This window comes from Papio anubis, chromosome 12 (assembly GCF_008728515.1).
Source record: "Papio anubis isolate 15944 chromosome 12, Panubis1.0, whole genome shotgun sequence".
Taxonomy (NCBI): Eukaryota; Metazoa; Chordata; class Mammalia; order Primates; family Cercopithecidae; genus Papio; species Papio anubis.
In genome coordinates this window covers 22,514,836-22,540,073 of record NC_044987.1, presented here as the reverse complement: position 1 = coordinate 22,540,073, position 25,238 = coordinate 22,514,836, and the positions used below count along the sequence as shown (strand labels likewise).

Genomic DNA, 25,238 nt, shown 5'->3' with positions numbered 1-25,238 from the left:
GACATAATCAAACAGCCTGAAGTAGGGAAACTCTAGAGTTGGCTAATTCAGCAGTTCATTGACCCATTAAGGACCTGAGATTATTGTCTTTGTGCTCAGCATATCATGGATGGCCGTTCCACGTTTTCAAAACGGCTGCAGTAATCCAGGCATCACATTCTCATGCTCCGACATCCAGAGCAAGGAAAAAAAAATCTCTCTCTCTTTCTCTCTGAATCTTTTTGAAACCTTTTCTTAGTTTAGAAACTTTTTCTAGAAGCATCTCCAACAGACTTCCCTCCTGCCTCATTCGCCATAATTGAGTCACAGGCCTTTCAAAAATAATATTGAAAATCAAGAAGAGGATTTCCCTGCTTGATTTGGACTAGTCAAGATAGACCTCCTTTGGCTGGAGCTTGAGTTCAGTTCTCTGAAGCACATGGCTAGGAAGAATATGGTGTATACCTAAACCAATCTGGGGTAATGTTGGCAAGGCTGAAGGTGGTAAATAGCTGTTGGTTAGGCAGCCAACAGTGTCTGCTACACAGCCACAAAAATTAGCTGTAAACTTCTGGCTAGATCACAGTATTTCAGACTATTAGGAAATTGTTTTTTAAGAGAAAGCATTTTTGAACCTGTATAGATTTGCAATTTATATTGTCCTAGCTCCATACCCCTGCATCATTAAATTTTTTTATTTTTAAGTTTCCAATTTATTTATTTATATTTTTTGTTTTACTTGGTATAGTCAATTTTTCATTTTAGTCATTCTAATAGAGGCGCAATGGTATCTCATTGTGATCTTTTTTTTCCTTTATTTTGTTACATAGGTAAATGTGTGTCATGGGGGTTTGTTATAAAGATTATTTCATAACCCAGGTATTAAGCCTAGTATCCATTAGGTATTTTTCCTGATTCTCACCCTTCTCTCACCTTCCATCCTCTGATAGGCCCCAGTGTGTGTTGTTCCCCTCTATGTCATAAAAAAAATTTAGGCAATTGTTTCATGTAGAATATTTCAAAACCCTGGTCAGTCCCCAAACTGACTGATTTCTGATTTTGCAAGAAATCAGAAATTAGCTGGAAGCTGCTGAAGAAAAAATAAGAGTTGTCAATAAACATTTATACCAGATCACCTACAGCAGTCCTGTTTATCAAGTGAATCAGAAGTTTTGTCCAGACCCACAGAAATGAAATGGAGGGTTGTTTTTTCTTTTGGGGGGGATTTTTTTGCATAGTGGTATGTCTTTAAGCTAAATAATAGAACCACTTATTGATTGGTTATTAATTGTAATTCTAAAACTTAACTATTATGTGGTAGGTCATTGAATTGGATATTTCCTGGCCTTAGGTTAGTAGGTGTTTGCTCGATAATTTAGACCAGGGGTCCCCAACCCCTAGGCCATGGACTGGTACTGGCCTGTGGCCTATTAGGAAATAGGCTGCATAGTAGGAGGTGAGTGAAGCTGAGCTCCTCCTCCTGTCAGATCAGTGGTGGCATTACATTCTCATATAAGCATGAATCCTATTGTGAACTGCACATGGGAGAGATCTAGCTTGTGTACTCCTTATGAGAATCTAATGCTTGAATCATCCCGAAACCATCCTCTGCTCCCCCGGGGCCATGGGAAAAATTGTCTTCCACAAAACCAGTCCCTGCTGCCAAAAAGGTTGGGGGCCACTGATTTAGCCTATACCTCAGAGCTTGTTAGGTGATAATCATCCAAGTCCTGCTTATTGCCCTTGTAAATCAGCTTAAGGCAATACTTATCAATAGGAAAACGTCAAACAATATTAGGGTCACCATGTCTTCCCTGATGATGTAATTAATTTTAGAGATGCAGTAAGGCCTTTTATGTAGCATTATCCAGAGTTCATTCAGATGTGTTCCAGTCCTTTAAACTGAGGGCTAAAATCAAAGAGGGCAGAGACAGAGTAACTAATATTCCTTGAACTCTGCCAGGGGCTTTTCCTGCTTCTTCTCCTTAATTTACTTCCTATAATAGCTCTGTACAACTCAGTAACTCATGTTATAAATGGAAAACCTGAAGACCAGAAAGGTTAAGCAACTTGCCTAAATTTATATCATTAGTAAATGGTGGAGCCAGTCATTCTGACTCTAAAATCCTTGGAGCCCTCTAAATCATAATGCAATCATAAATAGATCTGTGGTATCCGTACATTTATTTAAAAGTGTGTGGAATATTCAAACACAAGACAGTTATCTGTTGCTGAATGATATTTTATTAGCTTGATAATTTGGGCCTGCCCTTAGCATTAATAAGCTTCAGCACTAGTCACAAGACTTTCATTCACTGGCGGGGAAACTTTCTTGTTTTAAAAAATGCAATTCAAGAAAGGGCATCTATTTCTTGGGGGCTGCGGTGACAGCAGGCTTCTCTTCACGGGTGATGGGAATGGTGCGCTCAGGGCCAGAGACCTGTTTCCTTGGTCCATTCACAGTGAGGACCCCATCAGATGACAGGGATGAAGTAATGGTGAGAGGGTCCACATCAGCTGGGACCCGGTATTTCCTGTGGAACTCCCTGGAGATGAAACCATGTTCATCCTAACCCAAAAGAATGAGGAAAGAGGCAGAGAGATAAGAATATGAACTACTATCACCTGCCCAGAACTCAGGCATCCTGATTTCCCCTTAGGTGAGACCAAATGCCATGACAACATAGGAAAAATAAACAGTGCTTTGTTTCAGGGTTGTGGCTAAAATGAAGTTACCTAGGTAGTCACTCCTACCAGTGAGAATCTGAGAAGTCTGAAACAGTACAACACTTCATTGTTTTTCAAACCCTGAGGCATAGATATGTTTAGGGGTATTTCCCAAAGGTTTAGATAATGTTGACTGGGCCTACAGAATTTGGAATCTCATTTAGAATCTGAGTTCCTGAGGAAGCCCTGAAATTGTCCTGACTCTTCAGGAATGTCCCAGAAGGTTCCAGAACAATAGGACTGCTGCTGGGGGGGGGAAAAAAAAAGACTCCATCCAAGGAGACTATGACCCAAACCTAAATCATATGAGCAGAATTGAAACAGCCTGAGGACATTACTAAGGACAAACTGTACTTGTTGACGCACAGGTTCTGAGCTATCGCTGAGCTATCGTTAATTGGTGAGAAGGAATTTTAAAGCCCTCTTACAAAGTCATGAGAAGCTGTTCCATTCGTCAGAATTCCCCCAAAGAGTAGATGACCTTAACCCGTATGCCTGCTGACTCTCAAGCATGTAGCCAAACAGGCTCTCATTAACTGATTTCCGCATGGGCTATAGGGGATTAAAGACTGAGCACAGCTCTGAAATTTAGACAAACCAAGTAGTTCAGCATTAAGATGGGCTAAAGAAGAGACATGGATTCTTGCACAGCTAACAGAGAATTCACAACTCAAGTGCCTTTATGGTACCTGTAGTTAATGTAATTATGCAAAGCAACTAGGTGTCTGACAGCCCTATACCTAAATCAGTGGTCCTCAACCTTGACTGTAGATTAGAATTACCTTAAAAAATGTTGATGCCCTGGGTCCCACCCCTAAAAATTCTGATTTAATTGGTCTGGAGTATGCCTGAGCATTAGGTTTTTTGAAAGTTCCCCTGGTGATTCTAATGTGGCCAAGATTCAGAACCTCTGGCTAAGATGGGGCATCAACATCCCATCATCCCATCTAAGGCGATCAAATCAAACAAAGACCACATCTCTGGCCATAACAACAGTAACAACAGCAATAGGTCTATCCCTAACTTAGTCTTCTAGACATTGATTTGTAACCCCTGATCTAGACTATTACAGCTTGGGACTGGAATGTAGCCAGCCTCCAAAGCTGATAGCACTACCTGGACTATTACAGTATACACTGAATGAATGAGCAGAAAACAAAAACAAAAAACCAAGCTACATACCTGGCGCTCTTCATGTTTGCCATGCACCTCAATCACATCTCCCAACACCTTAACTTTGAGTTCCTCTGGGGAGAAGTGCTTCACATCCAGGTTGACAGAGAACCTGTCCTTCTCCAGGCGCATCTAGAAATAGCAAGGTAAGGGAATGGGACGGGAGAAAGATGGCGAAAGTACTCATTATACTGGTGTTGTCTTATTCTGCAGAGTTGCTTTCTGTCCAGGTAATTCATCCTTCTCTTTTCTGCTTTAAAATATCCCCTTTTTGAATAAATGTGGCTCTCTGCTTCAGGGAGCCACCACAGTGATACCTAAGGCTCATGGTGATCAGACCCAAACTTTATTTACAGGGACAGAGAAGAAGACAGATCACCCAGGGGACCAGTCGCAAGGATGGGTGCAGGCCTGGCATCTGCTGCCTCTCTGGCTCCAATGCCTGGCTTTGTGGTTTGTCTGTGAGACAAAGGCCTCTTCTTCTGGCTCAGGTCTCTTTGCCAGTTTTCCACCCACCCAATCTGGAATGTTCTGCTGGTCCTGCTTGTCCTTCCAAAGCCCTTGCCCACTCATCTCCTGTTTACTTACACTCGAATATTTTTAAACCAGAGCGTTATCTGTGACAGCTTCTGTCAACCTTATATGTTCACCCTGTTCTCTCACCCTTTTAGGACGAGTGGGGGTCCCTATATTGTTTCCTCATAAGGCTTGGTTGGACCCAGGCCAATGCCCTGTCACAGCCCTGAGAAACCCAGAAAATCACAGAAGAGGGAATAAAAAGGCAGAAAATGCCCATGAGGGTGAACAGCTCAGGATGAGGCAGGGCTCTCTCCTGGCTCTGACACCTGAGATGGTAAAATTGGTCAAGAGTCCATGGTGTTAGAAGAGATGAGCAAAGGAGTTTGAAGGCAGCTCTTTCCCTGCAGATTGTTATGAACCAAACCAGAAAGGGGTACCCTGCAGAGAAGTTAGGGGATGGAGGATGAACTTGACAGTGCATGAAAAAATGTAATAAATGGGATACAGAGGACCATCAAGTAGAAACAGGTGACGGGGGAGGGAGGCACTAGCAACCTCCTCATTTTTCTTCACATTTGGATACACATGTGCCTAAAATGGTTTAGGCAGGAAAGGAGAGGAAAATGGATGGAGAAGTTTACAGGAGGTTCCAGTAAGGACTCTCCCATTCTAGCAGTGGGGAGACTCACCTCTGAGAGTCCAGTGTCAAACCAGCTAGGTGCCCGCAGGAAGGAGGGTGGCCGAAGGTAGAAGGGGCTCAGGGAAGTAGACGTCGGGAAAAGATCAGACTCCAACAGGTGCTCTCCGAAGAACTGGTCAAAGAGGCGGCTGGGGGAGTGGAAAGGAAAGAAGGGGCGGCGGATCCAGGGGTGGTGGATGGCGATGTCCATGGTGGCTAGGTGAGTGTGGGGGGTCAGCTGGCTGGTCAGCTCCTTCAGCTGCAGCTACAGCCAGCCCCTTATATATGCAGTCTTGTGAAGCTTCTGGAATGGTGATGTCAGGGGTTTTATTATCCTAGCTCACCGCCGGTTCATGGAGACTTGTGATCGGGGATTTGGCAGTGTGACACATACCCAGTACTCACTGAGCTAAGAAAAGAGAAACACAAACACGTCTGAGCCGGCCAGTGACTTGTCATGGTCTTGTTTCACTAGTTTTCTGTACACACCCAGTGGCACCCACCCCCACCCCAGTTCTCTGAAGCTGGTACAGAGTCAGGAATCCCAAGCAGGCACGCGGGCGGGTGGGGGGGCAGGCGGTGGAGTGTGCCCCTCCTCCTCCTCCTCTCCAGTCCTGAATGCCAGGGGAATCAGGCCAGCAACTATCTTGGGCCTGGGCAGGGACTGGAATCTTCCTAGGCTGGGCCCCAGGGACATTAACTCTTTGTGAGTCCTTGGAAGAGAGCAGTGATGGTCAACATGTCAGTACCAGCCATCTGCCTCCTGCCCTGGGTTGACCTGGGTTTAGGAGAGGACTCCGACATCTGGGCAGAAAGACCCCACTCCCTGAAAAAAAGAGCAGAAAGATTTCTTGCATCTTTCATCCTATGTGGCTCTCAGAACATTAAATCCAGGAGTGCTTTAGGAATTGGGTGCACAGTGCTGGACACCAAGGAGGAGAAAATGAGGTGTGGAAACGTGCAAACCGTTTGTGAGGGTCTCAGCGAGGCCTCTTCATGCCCCAGGCACCACCAGCTCCCCCTTCTCAGCTCGTTCCCAACCAGGACCCTCAGCTGTCCTCTCAGGCCCCCTGCGACAGCTGAAGAGTGTGCGGGGGAGGGGACTAGGGGTCCAGGCGGCGCTGGTCACACCCTCGTTGCTCTCACTCAGGGCCCCCACTCCCCGCCCCTCCCCCCTAGAGGCTCGCACTATTTTGGGTGGTGTCGACCCCGCCCCCACCTCCTATCGAGCCCTGGCTCTCCGGGCAGCTGGAGGGGTCGCTCTGCGCCTGTTGGGGCTGCACCTCGGACCAGGGCTCCCGCTGCATCTGCAGCCATGTCGGGCCGCTCAGTGCCACATGCCCACCCAGCCACCGCTGAGTACGAATTTGCCAACCCGAGCCGCCTGGGTGAGCAGCGCTTCGGAGAAGGTATGGCACAGACGCCACCCCCTTGCTTCCCAGCTGCCTTCTCCTCCTAGCTACTGTGTGGCCTCCTTCCCGTTCCCCACTCCTCCTGACTCCCCTCTTGCTCTTCCCAATCCCTCCTCTCCAGATTTCCCATTTCGCCCCTGTGCCAGCCTCATCCTCCCTCATCCTGCCTCTTGCGTTCTCTCTGCCCCTTAGGCCTCCTTCCAGAAGAGATCCTGACCCCCACACTCTACCATGGCTACTATGTCCGGCCTCGGGCCGCCCCAGCTGGGGAGGGCAGCAGGGCAGGGGCCTCCGAGCTTAGGCTCAGTGAGGGCAAGTTCCAGGCATTTCTGGATGTGAGCCACTTTACCCCAGACGAGGTGACTGTGAGGACTGTGGATAACCTGCTGGAGGTGTCTGCCCGGCACCCCCAGCGCCTGGACCGCCATGGCTTCGTGTCCCGAGAGTTCTGCCGCACCTATGTCCTGCCTGCTGATGTCGACCCCTGGCGGGTCCGAGCTGCTCTCTCCCATGATGGCATCTTAAACCTGGAAGCGCCTCGGGGTGGCCGACATTTGGACACAGAGGTCAATGAGGTCTACATCTCCCTGCTCCCTGCGCCTCCTGATCCAGAGGAAGAGGAGGAGGCAGCCATAGTTGAGCCCTGATTGCCACAGACCCAGCACCCAGCAAATCCCTCTCTACCTCCCATGGTGATATGGGCAGCTGCCCACCACTCCAGAGGTAGCAGCGTCCTTGGGGGAAAGGAAAGGTGCATGGTCTACAATGTATGGTTTGGTCCCATGGGACGTGTCATAGCCTTGGTTTAGTTTTGGGTGGAGCCGAATAAACCCAAATCTCAGGGCCTTGTTTGTGCTGCTCCCTATTCTGTGGCCGGGAAGCTGGGATGGGGAGGGAGGGAGGCGGTCACAGCCAGCTAGACAAAAAGTTCCTCAGTTTGATGTGCCTAACGTCATAGGACCCTGAGCTCGCACTTGGATACTGAGATCACACCCGGAAGCTGACTCTGGCTCCAGATCAAATTCCTAGCCGTGATTTTCTCACAATGCAACAAAAGAGAGAGTGATCCTGGGAGGGAAAAGGGATATGCCATCCAAACAGCCCAGAGGGCACTGTCTGAGCTGGTGATTAGAGACACAAAAACAAGGGTCTCCAGACTGTCTGGCCCGTTTTGGGTAGGGGCTGGGAAAATGGTTTTTGGCTGATGAGAGTTGCCTAAAGCCCTGGAGTAAATACTTTGTTTTCATGTACTAAGGTCTGTCCACTGAAATGGTCACTGATTTTGAGAGCCCGAGTATGCATACACAGGGGCACAGACACAAAGCCTCTCCAATGATCATGGAACCCCATTACCTTCCCGTCCTCTGGGGGTATGGTGTATTCAGGAAAGCCTGAGGGTCTGTCCCCTCAGTTATTCTCTGCAATCAAGAGAATATCCAGCTAGGTGATTTGGGGGAGGTGTCCAAAACGACCTTCCTGCCTCCGAATACATATTTTATTAGGCTGTGGTAGATACCTACAATTCTTCCATTAAAGTAGTTGTTTCTTGGCTGGGTGCAGCAGCTCACACCTGTAATCCCAGTACTTTGGGAGGCCGAGGCAGGAGGATCACTTGAGCCCAAGAGTAAGAGACCAGTCTGGGCAACAGAGTGAAACCTTTGTCTTTACAAAAAAATAAAAATTAGCCAGCCATGGTGGTGCATGCCTGTAGTCCCAGCTACTTGGGAGGCTAAGGTGGGAGGATAAGCTAGGGAGGTTGGAAGCTGCAGTGAGCTGAGATTGCACCACTGCACTCCAGCCTGGGTGACACAGTGAGACCCTGCCTCAAAAAAATTAAATTGAATTAAATTAAGTGGTTGTTTCTTAACTTTTGGGAGTTATAGACTCTTCTGAAAATCTGACAAAAGCTATAGCTGCTCTTACCAGAAAAATACATATGCTCCCAAATTTGGCAATACAATTTGAATAGGTTCCCACAACTCTTCAGACCCATTCATACATCCTTCTTAGGGATCTGTGGACCTCCAGGATAACAGAACTCACTTGAGGAATTCAACTTCTGGTTGAAAGATTGCTGTCTATTAAAAATGAAAGCATGCCCCAGAGAAATAACATTTGATATATTTAATTGTTCATTCATTCATTCAATAAATATTTATCAAACCTCATGTAATACACCATGGGGAATATATATTGTAAATATAAAAACTATTAGCTTTTATTGTCAACTTTCTGGAATCTAGTTGAGAAGAAAAATAATAAGAAAAGGATTCCACTTAGACTTCAACCAGAATAACTTCACATTGATATGTTTTGTAACTGAGCTTTATTTAAGGGAAAGGGTTTCTCAGCTATAAAAAATTTGAAAACTTCTGATTTAGTCCAAATCCCCACTCCATTCAAATTCTTTTAAAGTTATTAATCAACTTATTCTGGGACATTCTGAATGACAGACAACTTAGAACTTCCCACGGTAGCCTGTTCCATGTTCTTTCTTTTCTTTTTTAGATAGGGTCTCATTCTGTTGCTCAGGCTGGAGTGTAGTGGCCATGCCTCACTGCAGCTCACTGCAGCCTCAACCTCCCATGCTCCTCATGGCTCACTGCAGCCTCAACCTCCCGTGCTCAAGCAATCCTCCTGCCTCAGCCTCCTGAGTAGCTCCAGGTGTGTGCCACCACGCCTGGCTAATTTTTTACTTTTTCTAGAGACGAGATCTCGCTTTGTTGTCCAGGCTGGTCTTGAACTCCTGGACTCAAGCAGTCCTCTAGCCTTGGCCTGCCACAGTGCTGGGATTACAGGTATGAGCCACTGTACCTGGCCCTCCATTTTCTTTTTGGTCTTAACTGACTTAACCATTATAAATTCCTTTGATTTTGTTGAATCAAAATCTGCATTTCAGTAACTTCTCTAACAAACAAATGCAATGGTTTTTTCACTTGAAAATCCTTCCGAAATTTAAAGATAACCATCCTGTCTTCCTGAGGCTTCCCTTTCCCAGCTAAACATGCCTAGGTCTTTTTTTTTTTTTTTTTTTGAGGCAAGGTCTCTCTCTGTCACCCAGGCTGAGTGTGCAGTGGTGTCATCTCCCCTCACTGCAACCTCCTCCTCCCTGGCTCAAGCAATCCTCTCACCACAACACCGGGCTAATTTTTTGTATTGTTTTGTAGAGACTGGGTTTCGCCATGTTGCCCAGGCTAGTCTTGAACTTCTGGCCTCAAGCAATCTGCCCACCTCGGCCTCCCAACATGTTGGGGTTACAGGCGTGAGCCACGACACCTGGCCATGCCTTGTTCCTTCAACCATATCATATAGCACTTTCCACATCACATATTACCCATTAACTTTATTTTGAACATACTGCCTTTTGATAACGTAACTTGAATTTCAACATCTAGGCCTAAAACTGTTATTCCAGTCATGGATTGACTGGTACAGACTTCAGTGGAATAATCAATATCCTTGTTTATCACTTCAGGCTTCTATTAATGCTGCTTTAGGCATATCAGGTTTTCTGGCTACGACAATGGTCTATTGCTCTATGGATTTCTTTGGAGTTTCTGGTCATCTAAAAATCCCTTAGGTGATTTCCTTTTCTTTTCTTCTACTTCTTCTTTTTTTTTTTTTTTTTTTTTTTTTTTTTTTTAGAGACAGTCTCACTCTGTCGCCCAGGCTGAAGTGCAGTGGCGTGATCACAGCTCACTGCACCCTCAACCTCTCTTGCTCAATCCTCCCACCTCGCCTTCTGAGTAGCTGGGACTACAGGCACACATCACCACACCTGGCTAATTTTTCAGTTTTTTTTTTTTTTTTTTTTTTTGAGACGGAGTCTCGCTCTGTCTCCCAGGCTGGAGTGCAGTGGCGTGATCTCGGCTCACTGCAAGCTCCGCCTCCCGGGTTCACGCCATTCTCCCGCCTCAGCCTCCCAAGTAGCTGAGACTACAGGCACCCGCCACCACGCCCGGCTAGTTTTTTTTTTGTATTTTTAGTAGAGACGGGGTTTCACCATGTTAGCCAGGATAGTCTCGATCTCCTGACCTCGTGATCCACCCGCCTCGGCCTCCCAAAGTGCTGGGATTACAGGCTTGAGCCACCGCGCCCGGCCAATTTTTCAGTTTTTATACTTTGTAGAGATGATGGGTTGTTGCTATATTGCCCAGGCTGATTTTGAACTCTTGGGCTCAAGTGATCCTCTTGCCTCAGTCTCCCAAAGCAGTGGGATTACAGGCATGAGCCAAGCCACTGTGTAAACCCAGCTGCTTAGGTGCTTTTTAAAACATTACAGAAGGGGTGGCTAAAAAGGAACCAGATTATGGGGGGCTTTGAGTGCTAGGCTAAGCAGTTTGAATGGTATCCTGTAGGTGATAGGAAATCATTAATGGCTTTTGAACTGGGAGGAGAAAGAGTGGGTAACAGGATGAAAAGGATACAGTTAATGGTAGAGTAGAATACAGAATGGATTGCACGGAAGAAACATGGCCATGAAATAGTGCAATGATTAGGGCACAAGAAAAGAAATTAAGATGTGGGAACCAGGCGTGGTAGGAGGGTCACTTGAGGCCAGAACTTCATGACCAGCAGGGGCAACATAGCAAGACCCTATCTTGGCCTCACACCTGTAATCCCAGAACTTTGGGAGGCTGAGATGGGAGGATTGCTTGAGGCCAGGAGTTCGAGACCAGCCTGGTCCACATAACAAGACCCCATCTCACATTAGTTAAAAAAAAAAAAAAAAAAAGGCCCTGTCTCTAAAAAGATTTTTTTTTCTTTTAATTAGCTAGGCCACAGTGGTGTGAACCTGTAGTCCCAGCTACTCGAGAGGCTGAGGGGCGAGAATCTCTTGAGCCTAGGAGTTTGAGGTTGCAGTGAGCTAGCCACTCAACTCCAGCCTGGGTGACAGACTGAGACCCTCTTTAAAAATTAAAGAAAGAGGCCGGGCGCGGTGGCTCAAGCCTGTAATCCCATCACTTTGGGAGGCCGAGACGGGCGGATCATGAGGTCAGGAGATCGAGACTATCCTGGCTAACACGGTGAAACCCCATCTCTACTAAAAAATACAAAAAACTAGCCGGGCGAAGTGGCGGGCGCCTGTGGTCCCAGCATCTCGGGAGGCTGAGGCAGGAGAATGGCGTAAACCCGGGAGGCGGAGCTTGCAGTGAGCTGAGATCCGGCCACTGCACTCCAGCCTGGGCGACAGAGCCAGACTCAGTCTCAAAAAAAAAAAAAAAAAAAAAAAAAAAATTAAAGAAAGAAAGAAAATAATATGCTTTGTAATAATAACAACAACAATACCTAACTCTTACTGAGCGTGTCCCATATGCCAGGCCCTGCACTACAGCTTTATTTTTCACCACAATCCTGTAAGATTGTCACTCTTACCCATGTTTCATAAGAGGAGTTCAAAGTCTAGGGTATTCTCTGTGGAGTGCAGAGCTGAGTGGTGGGCCCTGAACATCCACTTAAAGGACACACAAATAACCAGGCATCCGAGGAAAACACAATGGGGTGAGAGAACTGAAGACAAGAATAATGGGTTTCAATGGATTCTCCTAGAGCCCATATTTTCTAACTGGTGAGTGTGGGGTGAGTCAAACTTTGCGTTACTGGAAGGAGAAGCAGAGTTTAGGGGTAAGTGGAGAATCAGTAGCTCTGAATTGTGGATAGGGAAGTGAGTGGTTAAGAAGTGCTGAGGCCATCCCGATCATAGAATCATCTGATTTTATACCAGAAAGGGGATTAGATTCAGTTTTTTAATTTCACAGCCCTGGAAACTTAGACCCTATAAAGGTTAAGTGATTTGCCCACATAGATTTCAAAGATCTAGGGAGACTATCTGAGGAACTCATTTTCCCAAACTTAAGTTTCCAACAGACTTCAGTATCCCAATCCAGATTCTGGACAAAGATAATGAGAAACTGGTACCAATTGCCACGAAAGTGAAACTCAGTTAAACCAGAGTGGTGCTGAGCAAACTATTACATTAGGCACTCATCTATTATAGAGGATATATTTCAAAGACAGAGGGATGTAATGGAGAAGCATTTCCTAAGGAAACCGAGAGCCCTTTTCTATCTCAGGTTTCTTTTTATTGAAGCTTGAAGCTCAAGTTCATGGCTTCATCAAAAAACGCTTCAAGGCCGGGCGCGGTGGCTCAAGCCTGTAATCCCAGCACTTTGGGAGGCCGAGACGGGCGGATCACGAGGTCAGGAGATCGAGACCATCCTGGCTAACACGGTGAAACCCCGTCTCTACTAAAAAATACAAAAAACTAGCCGGGCGAAGTGGCGGTTGCCTGTAGTCCCAGCTACTCGGGAGGCTGAGGCAGGAGAATGGCGTGAACCCGAGAGGAGGAGCTTGCAGTGAGCTGAGATCCGGCCACTGCACTCCAGCCTGGGTGACAGAGCGAGACTCCGTCTCAAAAAAAAAAAAAAAAAAAACGCTTCAAATCCTGAAGTTGAGATAGCTCTCACCTGGAGCCCGTGTGTTGTTCTATCCTTTGCCTGGGAACACAGTCACCTGGGAATCATTCCAGCAGGTGGCTTCCAAAGTCCAACCTGCTAGGTTGAAATCTGACACTGACACAGACTCCGGGAGCTGCGGCGGAAAGCTCAACCAGGAACCCGGAAATGCACAAGCCTCTTGATGCATAAAAACAGCTGGGCTCCCTTGGAGACAGCGCGCCATGGGAAACCGGGTCTGCTGCGGAGGAAGCTGGTGAGTAGGGTGGAAGGGCAGAGGGGAACATCTATCTCTATTGGTGGATGTAGAGCCCCCCGAAAATCAGAGCACCTGGAGATAATTGTCTGCCAGCCTCCCACTGCCACCTTCCTTTGCCTGGTACCTCCTTGTTCCAACACCAGAGCCGCACCTCCTTTCAGGAGACCTTAGCAAACAGAGCCAAGTGGCCGGGCGCGGTGGCTCACGCCTGTAATCCCAGCACTTTGGGAGGCCAAGGCAGGCAGATCACCTGAGGCCAGGAGTTTGAGACCAGCCTGACCAACATGGAGAAACTCTGTCTCTACTAAAAATACAAAAAAAATTAGCCGGGCATGGTGGCACATGCCTGTAATTCCAGCTACTCGGGAGGCTGAGGCAGGAGAATCGCTTGAACCCAGGAGGCAGAGATTGCAGTGAGCTGAGATCACACCACTGCACTCCAGCCTGGGAAATGAGAGCAAAACTCCGTCTAAAAAAAAAAAAATTAGGCCGGGCGCGGTGGCTCAAGCCTGTAATCCCAGCACTTTGGGAGGTCGAGATGGGCGGATCACGAGGTCAGGAGATCGAGACCATCCTGGCTAACACGGTGAAACTCCGTCTCTACTAAAAAATACAAAAAAACTAGCCGGGCGAGGTGACAGGCGCCTGTAGTCCCAACTACTAGGGAGGCTGAGGCCGGAGAATGGCGTAAACCCGGGAGGCGGAGCACTCCAGCCTGGGCGACAGAGTGAGACTCCGTCTCAAAAAAAAAAAAAAAAAAAAAAAAAAATTAGCTAGGTGTGGTGGTGCACGCTTGTAATCCCAGGTACTTGGGAGGCTGAGGCAGGATGATCATCTGAGCCCTGGGGGTCGAGGCTGCAATGAACCATGATCACACCACTGCTCTCCAGTCTGGGTGACAAAGAGACCCTGCCTCAAAAATGAAAATAAAAATAAAAGGGCAGAAGTAGGAAAAAGAAGAATATCCATGGGATATCTGAGTATGACTTTCACACTTATTTACTATGTGACCATAGGTAATAAGTCCCTTAATTTCTCTGTATTCATCCTCATATATAAAATATAGATAATACATCCTACATTGTGTAGATCACAGGCTTATTTTGAAGAGCAAAGGATATACTGTATGTTAGAACCTCGTAATAAATTATCTGTGGCCCTGTTACTGTTCTTTCCCAGAATTTTCATCACTGCCATGCCATAAATTCCTGGTCCTGGTTTTATCCTGTCTACTGCCTTCCATGCTTGGGGCAGATCTTGAGAATGTCATGTTATAAATAAAGCATCATTATATTTAGATAGACAAGTGAAGTGCATTGGAAAACACATAGGTTTTGTAGTAGTACATTGGATTCAAGTCCTGCCCTACTACTCATTCATTTATCCATTCATTTATTAAACAATGTTTATTGGACATGTACTACAGGCACAGTGATAGACACAGAAGACATAGTAATAAAAGGACATTTGGTCCCTGCCTTGTTGAGTAAGAAATACCCTGAAGGTCCAACATTTGGTAACTGTCTAAATACATGGCATATCCAATTAATGGAAAATATGTAGCCACTTCATAAAGAATGTTGGAAGAACACCTAACATCATGGAAAATTTTACTCTTTATTAAGTTAGTAAAAAAGGGCATTAGTTGACCCATCTGTAAAATGGGAACAAAAATATATGTTTCCTGGAATGTCAGGATTGACAAAATAAAGCACCCTTTAAACTCTGAGATGCCTTATAGACACAGGACATCCAGAAGCACAGAAAAGCTTCCAGAGAAGGGGATGTAACAGCTTCTTTTATTCTGTCTCTTCCCAAGTGTTGGTATTCTTTTTTCATTACTGGTTAGTTCTCTGATGGTGATAGTCATTAGTGGTCAACTTTTACTGATGCTTATTATATGCTAGGAACCATGCTAAGTATTTTATATTTCCTGTTTTATTTAATCCTTACAATAATACCATGAGGTCTGAATTCTATTATCACACTCATTTTTTTTTTTTTTTGAAACAGAGTCTAGCTTTATCGCCCAGTCTGGAGTGCAGTGACACAATCTTGGCTCACTGCAACCTTAGCCTCCCAGGTTTAAGCGATTCTTGTGCCTCAGTCTCCCTAGTAGCTGGGATTACAGGCGCGCCACCACGCCCAGCTAATTTTTGTATTTTTAGTAGAGACGGGGTTTCACCTGTTGGCCAGGCTGGTCTTGAACTCCTGACCTCAAATGATCGCTCGCCTTGGTTTCCCAAAGTGTTGGCATTACAAGCGTGAGCCACCTCACCCGGCCTATCATACTCATTTTATTAATAAGAAAACAGAAGCCCAGAGAGGTTAAAAATTTGCTGAAGGTCTCACAGCTAGTCTGACCTCATCAGTCTGACTCCAGAGCCCATTCTAGAGACACTATACCAAACAGTCCAACCAAAATCTTTTTTTCCTCTTAAAATACTAGTAGGATTGAATAAAACTTTGTTCTCTATTTTTTGTTATCTCAATAAACCTCCAGAGGCTTAAAGATATTATCGCAATTGAAGATATTTTTATTTTAAAATATTCTTTGTTGTTATTGTTTCTGATTACAAAGGTAATAATCATTCATTGCAGAAAATTTAACTTCTGCAAAGAGCAGAAAATAAAAAGCAGCCATAAACATAAGCACCCAGAGATGATGGGAACATTTTAGTGTATTTCCATATATTTTTTAAATGTGCACAGTTTTTATTCCAAAACATATCTTTTTACTAACTTAATAAAGAGTAAAATTTTCCATGATGTTCAGGTCCTTCCAACATTCTTTATGACATGGCTACATATATTCCATTAATTGGATATGCCATTTATTTAGTCAGTTACCAAATCATGGACCTTCAGAGTATTTCCTATTTTTTGCAATTTAAATAATATTATAATGAATATCCATATTTGTACATGTAGAATTATTTCTTAGGATATGGAACTGCTACATTAGAGGGCATACACATTTATGTTTAAGGCTTTTTATACTTATTGCCAGTTGCATTCTAGGAGGATTGCACAAATTTTTATTCCTATTACTACTGTAGAAGAGTGCCCACTTAGTATCCTTAAATCTAAAAATAAAATCTCATCACCTGTGAATCTAAATGAATATTCACTCCATTTGGGTTGTGTCCCAGCATTGCACAATATCTAACTTGAGAAGAGGCTCTGTTCACTAACATTGGATAGCCCTAGTCTATGTATTTTAGGATTAATATTTTCTCTATCCATTTAAATAAAAATAAGTAGGTAAAGAGCAGTAACAAGTGGTAAAGAATTAGAAGATTATCTCGTTCTTAGGATAAGGCTGACTGAGCAGCGGTAACATAAAGCAAGAGCTGAAGTGGCAGAAGAAGTAGAAAAACACAGAAGTAGTTTTTCTTCTGAACCACCTGTAGAGTTTGGCTGGAGATTCAACTGCTGTCAACTGAGCAAGTTGTAGCAAAACCAAAAGTCACATCAAAACAGAAACCTTTGTCAAATGTGTGTGGAAAAATCCTGACTTTTTTCCCCACAGTAGTCCTCATGATTTGGACGTCAGTCTTCTCTCTCTCACCCTCTCCAATTAGCAAAGAAGGAAACTTCCCAGGACATGCGAGATCAGACAGACAAACAGGGTTGGCTCTGGCAAGAGTTGGAAATATACTAGCAAGAAAGCAAGAAAAAGAATCCGAAGTAAGCCCCAAACTATTTAGCCTATTTCCTCAGACAGTGTTGTCTCTCTGGCATCAAACAGTTAACAATCACGTAGACACACGGGCGCCACTGGGGACCCTAGGGGCTCAGAAATAAATATAAGAGGTCTGCCCTACAGTGAGGGCAGGATAGCTGAGTCACTCACCAACTTCAGTGCTCCCTGTTCTGTAGACAAAGTTCTCTAAAGGATGCTAAAGGTTAAACATCTCTCACTTTCTCTGTTAATTAAAAACAAGGACAAGGAAGCAGGGAGGGAGGTCACTTGTTAGGAAAGGGCCCTAAGGGGTTGTAATTAGCTAGCCCTGGTTGTGGCAGCTTCCAGGGCTCCCAGAATAAAAGTCCCAGATTGGCAAAGACCCCAGGAAAAAAAAAAGCACTGAAGAAGAGGCAAGAGGGTCTCTGGATCCAAGAATATTCCATCATTTGGCAGGTTTCCCTCACCCTCTGCTGGGAATTAGCCTGTTAGACAATCCCAGAATAGCTCTCAAGCCAGATACATCCCTGGCATGTAGTGCCTGGTTGCCTGAGGCTGTATTTTGGGTCTGGTTATGTCAGTTGTACTACTCCACCTTCCAGAACCATCCATGTGGGAGAGGTGTGGTACCCTTGACTAATGCTTTGAACCTGGCTCAGGGTGAATCTTTGTTAGAGGGAGGTAGGGGAAGGTCATCAGAATGTTAAGGAGACCACAGAGCAAATGATGATGGAGGGAGGGCAGAGGCCAGGGCTTCTTGCACATGGGTGATCTGTTTTTCCTATCACAGGAGCTGCCCATCAACTTTCCAGAAGAAAAAGAAAACAGGTAACTTTGGAACTGGGGGAAGAATCTGGGGGAGGCAAATTAGAGAAGGCAATAGAACTGCCATCTCTGGAAAGGGCAGAAGGGTAGAAAAGGAATGAAAGGATAAAGGGAGACAGCACACCAAAGAGAAAGGAGAATCCAGGTTGCTGCGTTGAAGACTAGCTCTGAACCTCTAGATCTTATTCTTTCCATTATTTCAGAGTGGCAGGGTGGGTTGCTCATTCTTTCATTCATCTAGCAAATACTTACTCAGCACTTATACTGTATGTGAGGACCTGTGTGGGTCCCAAGGAGGCAGAGAGGCACAAGAGGAAAGACACACGATCTCAGCTCTGGTAGAGCTGAAAATCAAATTTAAGAGATAAATTCATATAAACAAACAGTTGTAATATCATCTACTGGTGCCATAACCGATGTGCACTCATGCTGTGGGAGAATGAGAGAAGACACTGATGTCAAAATGTCAAAGAAATAATAGCAAAGGACTGGGCGTAGTGGCTCAACGTCTGTAATCCCAGCACTTTGGGAGGCCAAGGGGGGCAGATCACTTTAGGTCAGGAGTTTGGGACCAGCCTGGCCAACATGGTGAAACCCCATCTCTACTAAAAAGAGAAAAATTAGTGGGGCAAGGTGGTGTGTGCCTGTAGTACCAGCTACTTGGGAGGCCGAGGCACGAGAATTGCTTGAACCCGGGAGGTGGAGGTTGCAGTGAGTCGAGATCATGCCACTGCACTCCAGCCTAGGCAACAGAGCGAGACTCTGTCTCTAAATAAATAAATAAAAGCAAAGTTCATAAGTCAGCAGAGGAGGGAGAAGACGGTGTTTTAGGCAGATAAATCAGCTCATGAAAAAAAAAGAAAAGAGAGACTGACTTGATTCAAAGTGACTGATTGGTGTAGCTAAGCACTTACCATCTTGCATTGTAAGTCTGTTTACTTATTTTTATTTATTTGTCTTTCCTAGCAGGCTGTAAGCCCCCTGAGGTAGAGGAAAGAGCTTACTCATCCTTCTACCACCAGAACATGGCACAGAGCCTGGCACATAATGGGTTCTCATGTTGAACTGTGTTAGGGGCTAGTGAAAAATGAGGATGGAAGATAATATGGCCAGATTGTGAAAGGGCCAGATTGTAAACCCTGCTAAGGAGTTTGGATTTAGGACTAGTAGACATGAAAGAAGTAAGAATGGAGGCAGGGAGATTAGACAGAAGCCTGCCGTGATAGTTTAATAGTGAGTTGAAAAGGCAGTCTCAACAGAGACAGGGAAGAGAGAATGAATTTAAGTTGGATTTCTTCCCCTCAGGAAGCCAAGCAAGACGGACACTGAAGCCACAGCCACGACAGCTGCAGCAGAATGGCCCAAAGGTAATGACAGGCCTCTGTCCCCTCTCCGGGGCTGCTCGGACATGGGATCCCAGTAGCCAGCTCTTTTGCCCTGCAACAGACACATTTCAGTCACCTGTAGAATTTGCTGGCTCTGTCTGTCCTCCTCTGCCCCTCAAAGGAGCAAAGGGAAGGGACATCAGTCGACCTGCCCCTGCATTGGAGGTGAGGGGCAAAACCAAGCCATGAATCTCCCTTAATGCTATCCATTCCTCGCAGGGCCATGAAACAACAGGACACACGTATGAGCGGGTGTTACAGCAGCAAGGGTCTCAAGAGAGGAGTCCAGGCCTCATGTGGGAAGACAGCAACTTACATTATGCTGACATTCAAGTGTGCAGCCGTCCCCATTCCTGGGAAGCGAAACAAGTGCATTTAGAAGACGCTACAGAGTATGCGACCCTTCGCTTCCCCCAGGCCACACCTCGCTATGACAGCAAGAACGGGACCCTGGTGTGAGCCTTGGGGAGGAAGGCCCAGTCCATCGTTAACCACTACTCCTGTGGGGGAGAATCTACAGCTTTGGGGAATTGGGTGGCAACCCAGGGATGTTGGCCACGTTTTAAGCTTAAAGAACTCCAAAGCCCCTGGAATTGTGAGCGTCCCAGTTTCTCCCCTGGCCTCTTACTTGCCACTGTTAGGTTGGAGTTATAGTTGGTTTAGCTATGAGTGGATAGCTAAACTTAGCTAGCCACATGAGGTTAGGTGGAGTGTGCAGGGAGGTAGGTCTTCGACCTCACCATTGTTGCTCCTGCTCTTGAAAAGTGCAGAAAGAGCAGGTTAAAAGTTAGCCTATAAGCACGTGGGCTGATCTTGTCGGACTTTAATTAATGGTATCCTTTTTCACACACCTTAAACTCCAAAGCTGAAGGGGAGGTGCTCTGGAAAAGCATTCTGAGCTTTTACATTCAGACACCAGGGCTGGCTTGGGCTGAGTCAGGTTCCAGACCTCAACAGACAAATGGGGGAAGGGGGCTGAGGCGTGGAGGAAGCGCTCTCCAACCATGGGCCTACAGGACCTCAAGACACTGATAACCGACAGCACAGCGAGGCCCGGAAACTTCCCTCGGAGGGACTGTTGGCTCTCGCAGGTGCGGGGCCGCTAAGATCAATAAATGGCCTGAGAAACATGCCTGGCGTGTTTTCTGGGGCGGGGCCCCAAGGCTCCTCGCGAGGACAGCGCATCCCGCCCAGTTTTAAGGGCCGTTCGAAAGTCCAGCCAGTAGAGAGGCCTTCCGGCCCCACCCCCAGGCCGCGGTTGGAGGCGGAGCTGGAGGCGGGTGGGGTTTGGGAATAACAGGGGGCGGACTACCATTGGCAGAGGGCGCAGTTCCCTTGAGGTCCATGCCGGGATTGGTTGTTGTCGGGGCTCCTGGGAGGCGGGTCCGGAACGGCAGTGGGAGGATCTGGGTCCGGGGGCGCGGGGGCGGTCAGGACCTGCAGGAGGCGGGATCCCGCGGGCCGGAGGCGGGACCAAGGCCGGCAGGGGCTGGCTCGGGCTGGCTGGAGGCGGGCGGGGCCTGTGGCCGGCCTCCGCATCACCATGGCAGCGGGAATGCCGCGGCAAAGCCAGAGCAGGGGCAGGCCCAGCCCAGGAGGGCTGGGGACAGAGATGCTGAACCAGACGGACCCATAATTTAAGAGGTAGGTGCTGAAAGGTGGCGGGTAACAAAAATATTACCCAAGTTGATCATCCACATCGAAACTGGGGACACGCGGAGGTGGCGAGGTTGAAGCGGGTAGGAGGAGGCTAAAATTTCAAAGACCAAACCCACTCTCAGCCTTGTACATTCTTAGCGTGCAGTTTCCTGCTTCAGACTTTCAGAGCTTGGAGAGGAGGGGTAACGCACTCCCCTTAGTCTGTTCTCCGTTCTCCCCAAATACCGCTGTCTCTCTGCTGGTCCCTAAGAGGGATGATTAAAGACTGGTAGAGTACGGAAAATGAAATTGTAGCACACACACACACAAAAGTTGTCAATGATAGTATTGGCCTGGCGCGGTGACTCACGCCTGTAATCCCAGCACTTTGGGAGGCTGAGGCGGGCGGATTACCTGAGGTCTGGAGTTCGAGACCAGCCTGGCCAACATAGTGAAACCCCGTCTCCACTAAAAATACAAAAATTAGCCAGGCATGGTGGCACGGGCCTGTAATTCCAGCTACTCAGGCGGCTGAGGCAGAAGAATCGCTTGAACCCGGGAGGCGGAGGTTGCAGTGAGCCGAGATCTCGCCACTGCACTCCAGCCTGGGGGACAGAGCAAGACTCCATCTCAAAAAAAAAAAAAAAAAAAAAAAGTATTAGCTCCATGAAGTGTGAGAATTTAAAGCACTTGCAACAAGTACATAGTTTGTAGTCAAATGTTGGCTGCCATTATATCATTACCATTATCACTTTTTCTCGGCCTGTTGTCTGGCAAAGAGTCAATGCAGGCAGATTCAGAAAAGGTGGGTTGGAGGGCTGCCCCCACCACTAATTGGTGGAGAAACTCTGTAGCCTGTTTTCTATATATTAAATGAAGGTGGCCAGGCGCGGTGGCTCACGCCTGTAATCCCAGCACTTTGGGAGTCTGAGGCGGGCGGATCACCTGAGACCACCCTGGCCAACAATGAGAAACCCTGTCTCTACTAAAAATGCAAAATTTAATGGCCATACCGCCCTGAAAGGCGCTCGATCTCTTTTGATCTTAGAAGCTAAACAGGGTCGGGCCGGGTTAGTACTGGCCGGGCGGGGTGGCTCATGTCTATAATCCCAGCACTTTGGGAGGCTGAGGTGGGTGGATCACCTGAGGTCAGGAGCTTGAAACCAGCATGTCCAACACATGGCGAAACCCTGTCTCTACTAAAAATACAAAAAATTAGCCACGCGTGGTGGCTGACGCCTGTAATCCCAGCTACTCTGGGGGCTGAGGCAGGAGAATCGCTTGAACCGATAGGTGGAGGCTGCAGTGAGCTGAGATCGCGCCACTGCACTCCAGCCTGGGCTGCAAAGCGAGACTCCATCTCAAAAAAGTTAAAAAAAAAAAAAATTAACCCGTTTTCAGAGATTATTTACTGCAAAGGTCAAATAAGATGATGTAGATGATAGTACTTTGTAAGCTTAAAGTGCAATATACACATTTCTGCCTTAGAATTATACATGCCGGGCCAGGCGCGGTGGCTCACGCCTGTAATCCTAGCACTTTAGGAGGCCAAGGCAGGCGAATCACCCAAGGTCAGGAGTTGGAGACCAGTCTGGCCAACATGGTGAAACCCCATCTCTACTAAAAAATTACCAAAAATTAGCCGGGTGTGGTGGCACGTGCCTGAGGTTCCAGCTGCTTGGGAGGCTGAGGCAGGAGAATTGCTTGAACCTGGGAGGTGGAGGTTACAGTGAGCTGAGCTTGTGCCACCGCACTCCAACCTGGGCGACAGAGCAAGACTGTCTCCAAAAAAAAAAAAAAAAAAAAAAATTATACATGTTGTCTCTCTGGGTTAAAACTCAGTTTCTGAGGATAGAGGGAAGTAAATGCCAGTAGCAGAGCTTCCAGTATTTCTTCTGATTATCTTCAGAATATTTCCTGTGGTCCTTGACTGATAAATATAGGAAGAAGGGAAAATGCATTGTTGCTTGACTAATGATAGGGGAGTATTACTCTTCACTTTATTACTATTAATACCTAAACAACTAGGTTTAGAAATGCCACTGGGTTAGCTGGGTGTGGTGGTGCACATCTGTGGTCCTAGATACTTGGGAGGCTGAGGTGGGAGGATCTCTTAAGCCCAGGAGTTAAAGGCTGCAGTGAGTTATGACAGCGCCCGTGCACTCCAGCCTGAGTGCCAGAGCGAGACCTTATCTCTCTAAAAAAAAAAAAAAAAAAAGAAAAATTTTCAAATGCCACTGGGATAGCCCTGTTGTGCTTGTAATATCTTCAGCTGGACTTCCTGCTAACTAGGGTCCTGTTTCTGATACTTCAAGATGACTTAACTTGGTAGGTTTTGGGGAGGGGCCTGGCCCCAACTAGGTTAGTTTAGTTTTAATTTTTTTTTCCTGGCCTGTTATTTTGTACATTTCTTATTCTTCCTGTTTTAAGGTGGCCCTGATTCATCTCTTCTAGGGACTCTTGAAGATGGGGACCCAAGTGGTTACGAGATTTACTAACTCCTTGCTGCCAACAGAGCCTTCTGTAAGTTTTTGGTGTACTGTTGTGAAAAGCGTGATGATGTTACTGGAATTTCAATACGGTTCTACTTCTGGGGATTTCTGCATCAGGACTCAGATCCTGAAACAGAATTTTAATATATTTGTCTTATTTTTTTGCTTTTCCTTCTTGTGGAAATTCTATTAATAGCTCTCTTGGACCTTGATTCATCTTTTTCTGCAATTAATAAAATGAGGCAGGGGTTGAGACATTCTAGCAATTAATCAGAATATATGCATTTTTAAAATATTTAAAGTTTGTTATAGCAATAATGTATGTTAATTACAGAGCATTGGAAAAATATTGCAAACTATGATTTTGAAAACTGCAAACCATAATTCTCCCACCCAGAAGCACACTGTTATATTCTGGAAAATATTCTTGCAGTCTTTTTTTCTGTATACACACACACACACACACACGTACATATATATATATATATATTTTCTTTTTTTTAAAGACAGAGTCTCGCTCTGTCACCCAGACTGGGTGCACTGGCGCGATCTCAGCTCACTGCGACCTCCTCCTCCCGGGTTCAAGCAATTCTGCCTCAACCTTCTTAGTAGCTGGGACTACAGGCACGTGCCATCACACCCAGCTAATTTTTTGTATTTTTGGTAGAGATGGGGTTTCACTGTGTTAGTATATTTTTAACATGAGATCATATGCTGGGCAAACTTTTTAACTTGCTTTGTTTCACCTAACGTTAACATAAAATTGTTAAAATTTTTTGTTTTAATGTGGGCACGTTTGGCAAACATTATAATGGCTGTAATTTTCTTAACCACTTCTCTGTTGTTGGACTTTTAGGTTCCCTCACCCCTGCCCCCCACATTGTAAATAATTAATTTCCTTATTTAGGACTATGTCAGGTCAGGTGAGGTAGTGGCTCATGCCTGTAATCCCAGGACTTTGGGAGGCTGAGGCCAGAGGATCACTTGAGGCCAGGAGTTCAAGACCAGTCTGAGCAACACAGTGAGACCCCCCTTTCTCCCTTTCTTTTTTTTTTTTTTGAGAAGGAGTTTCATTCTTGTTGCCCAGGCTGGAGATCAGTGGCACCATCTTGGCTCACTGCAACCTCTGCCTCCTGAGTTCAAGTGATTCTCCTGCCTCAGCCTCCCAAGCAGCTAGGATTATGGGTGCCCACCACCATGCCCGGCTAATTTCTGTATTTTTAGTAGAGATGAGGTTTCACCGTGTTGATCAGGCTGGTCTCGAACTCCTGACCTCAAATGATCCACCCGCCTCGGCCTCCCAAAGTGCTGGGATTACAGGCGTGAGCCATCATGCCTGGCCGAGACCCCCGTTTCTACAAAAAATTTAAAAATTAGCTGGGTGTGGTGGCATGTACCTGTAGTCCCAGCTACCTGGGAGGCTGAAAGTGAGGTGGGAGGATTGCTTGAGCCTGGGAGGTCGAGGCTGCAGTGAGCTGTGATTGTGCCTCTGCACTCTAGCCCGGGTGGTAGAGTGAGACACTGTCTCAAAAAAAGATTTTTTAAAGACTTATGTCAGGCCAGGTGCTGTGGCTCATGCCTGTAACCCCAGCACTTTGGGAGGCTGAGGGGTGTGGATCACCTGAGGTCTGAGACCAGCCTGGCCAACATGGTGAAATGCCATCTTTACTTAAAAAAAAAAAAATTAGCTGGATGTGGTGGCGGGTGCCTGTAATCCAAGCTGCTTAGGAGGCTGAGGCAGGAGAATCACTTGAACCCAGGAGGCAGAGGTTGCAGTGAGCTGAGATTGTGCCAATTCCAACCTGGGCGACAGAGGGAGACTCCGTCTCAAAATAAATAAATAAATAAATAAATAAGGCTGGGCGTGGTGGCTCAAGCCTGTAATCCCAGCACTTTGGGAGGCAGAGACCGGCGGATCACGAGGTCAGGAGATCAAGACCATCCTGGCTAACACAGTGAAACCCTGTCTCTACTTAAAAAATACAAAAAACTAGCCAGGCGAGGTGGTGA

General features: G+C 46.3%; 4 protein-coding genes and 1 long non-coding RNA gene across 7 annotated transcripts in view; 4 read left to right on the top strand and 1 right to left on the bottom strand.

Annotated features, from left to right (window-relative positions):
• Positions 1–2,203: 2,203 nt before the first annotated feature.
• On the bottom strand, positions 2,204–17,092 carry CRYAB (crystallin alpha B). Its single transcript, XM_021926533.2, has 4 exons — positions 17,060–17,092; positions 5,088–5,486; positions 3,889–4,011; positions 2,204–2,548 (listed from the first exon to the last, which is right to left on the bottom strand). Exons 2-4 carry the CDS (start codon positions 5,286–5,288, stop codon positions 2,345–2,347), a joined length of 528 nt encoding a protein of 175 aa, XP_021782225.2. The 5' UTR covers positions 5,289–5,486; positions 17,060–17,092; the 3' UTR covers positions 2,204–2,344.
• LOC116269685 lies at positions 2,548–5,175 on the top strand. Its single transcript, XR_004177353.1, has 2 exons — positions 2,548–3,106; positions 3,837–5,175. It is a non-coding gene; the product is annotated as an uncharacterized LOC116269685 (long non-coding RNA).
• On the top strand, positions 5,673–7,334 carry HSPB2 (heat shock protein family B (small) member 2). The gene is made up of 2 exons (XM_003910691.5): positions 5,673–6,486; positions 6,682–7,334. Exons 1-2 carry the CDS (start codon positions 5,808–5,810, stop codon positions 7,134–7,136), a joined length of 1,134 nt encoding a protein of 377 aa, XP_003910740.5. The 5' UTR covers positions 5,673–5,807; the 3' UTR covers positions 7,137–7,334.
• Positions 12,940–20,228, top strand: C12H11orf52 (chromosome 12 C11orf52 homolog). The gene is made up of 4 exons (XM_003910696.5): positions 12,940–13,200; positions 17,679–17,716; positions 19,019–19,080; positions 19,318–20,228. Exons 1-4 carry the CDS (start codon positions 13,169–13,171, stop codon positions 19,555–19,557), a joined length of 372 nt encoding a protein of 123 aa, XP_003910745.1. The 5' UTR covers positions 12,940–13,168; the 3' UTR covers positions 19,558–20,228.
• A 163-nt stretch (positions 20,229–20,391) lies between these two features.
• Positions 20,392–25,238, top strand: part of DIXDC1 (DIX domain containing 1) — a 98,238-nt gene continuing 93,391 nt past the window's right edge. Inside the window, exons 1-2 of one of the 3 annotated variants that reach the window (XM_031652971.1) lie at positions 20,392–20,742; positions 23,167–23,259. In XM_031652971.1, coding sequence (XP_031508831.1) covers positions 23,203–23,259 — 57 coding nt within the window. In that variant the 5' untranslated portion in view covers positions 20,392–20,742; positions 23,167–23,202. The remainder of the gene's footprint in view (positions 20,743–23,166; positions 23,260–25,238) is intronic. The other 2 variants (XM_031652970.1, XM_009187259.4) reach the window with 2 other exon arrangements.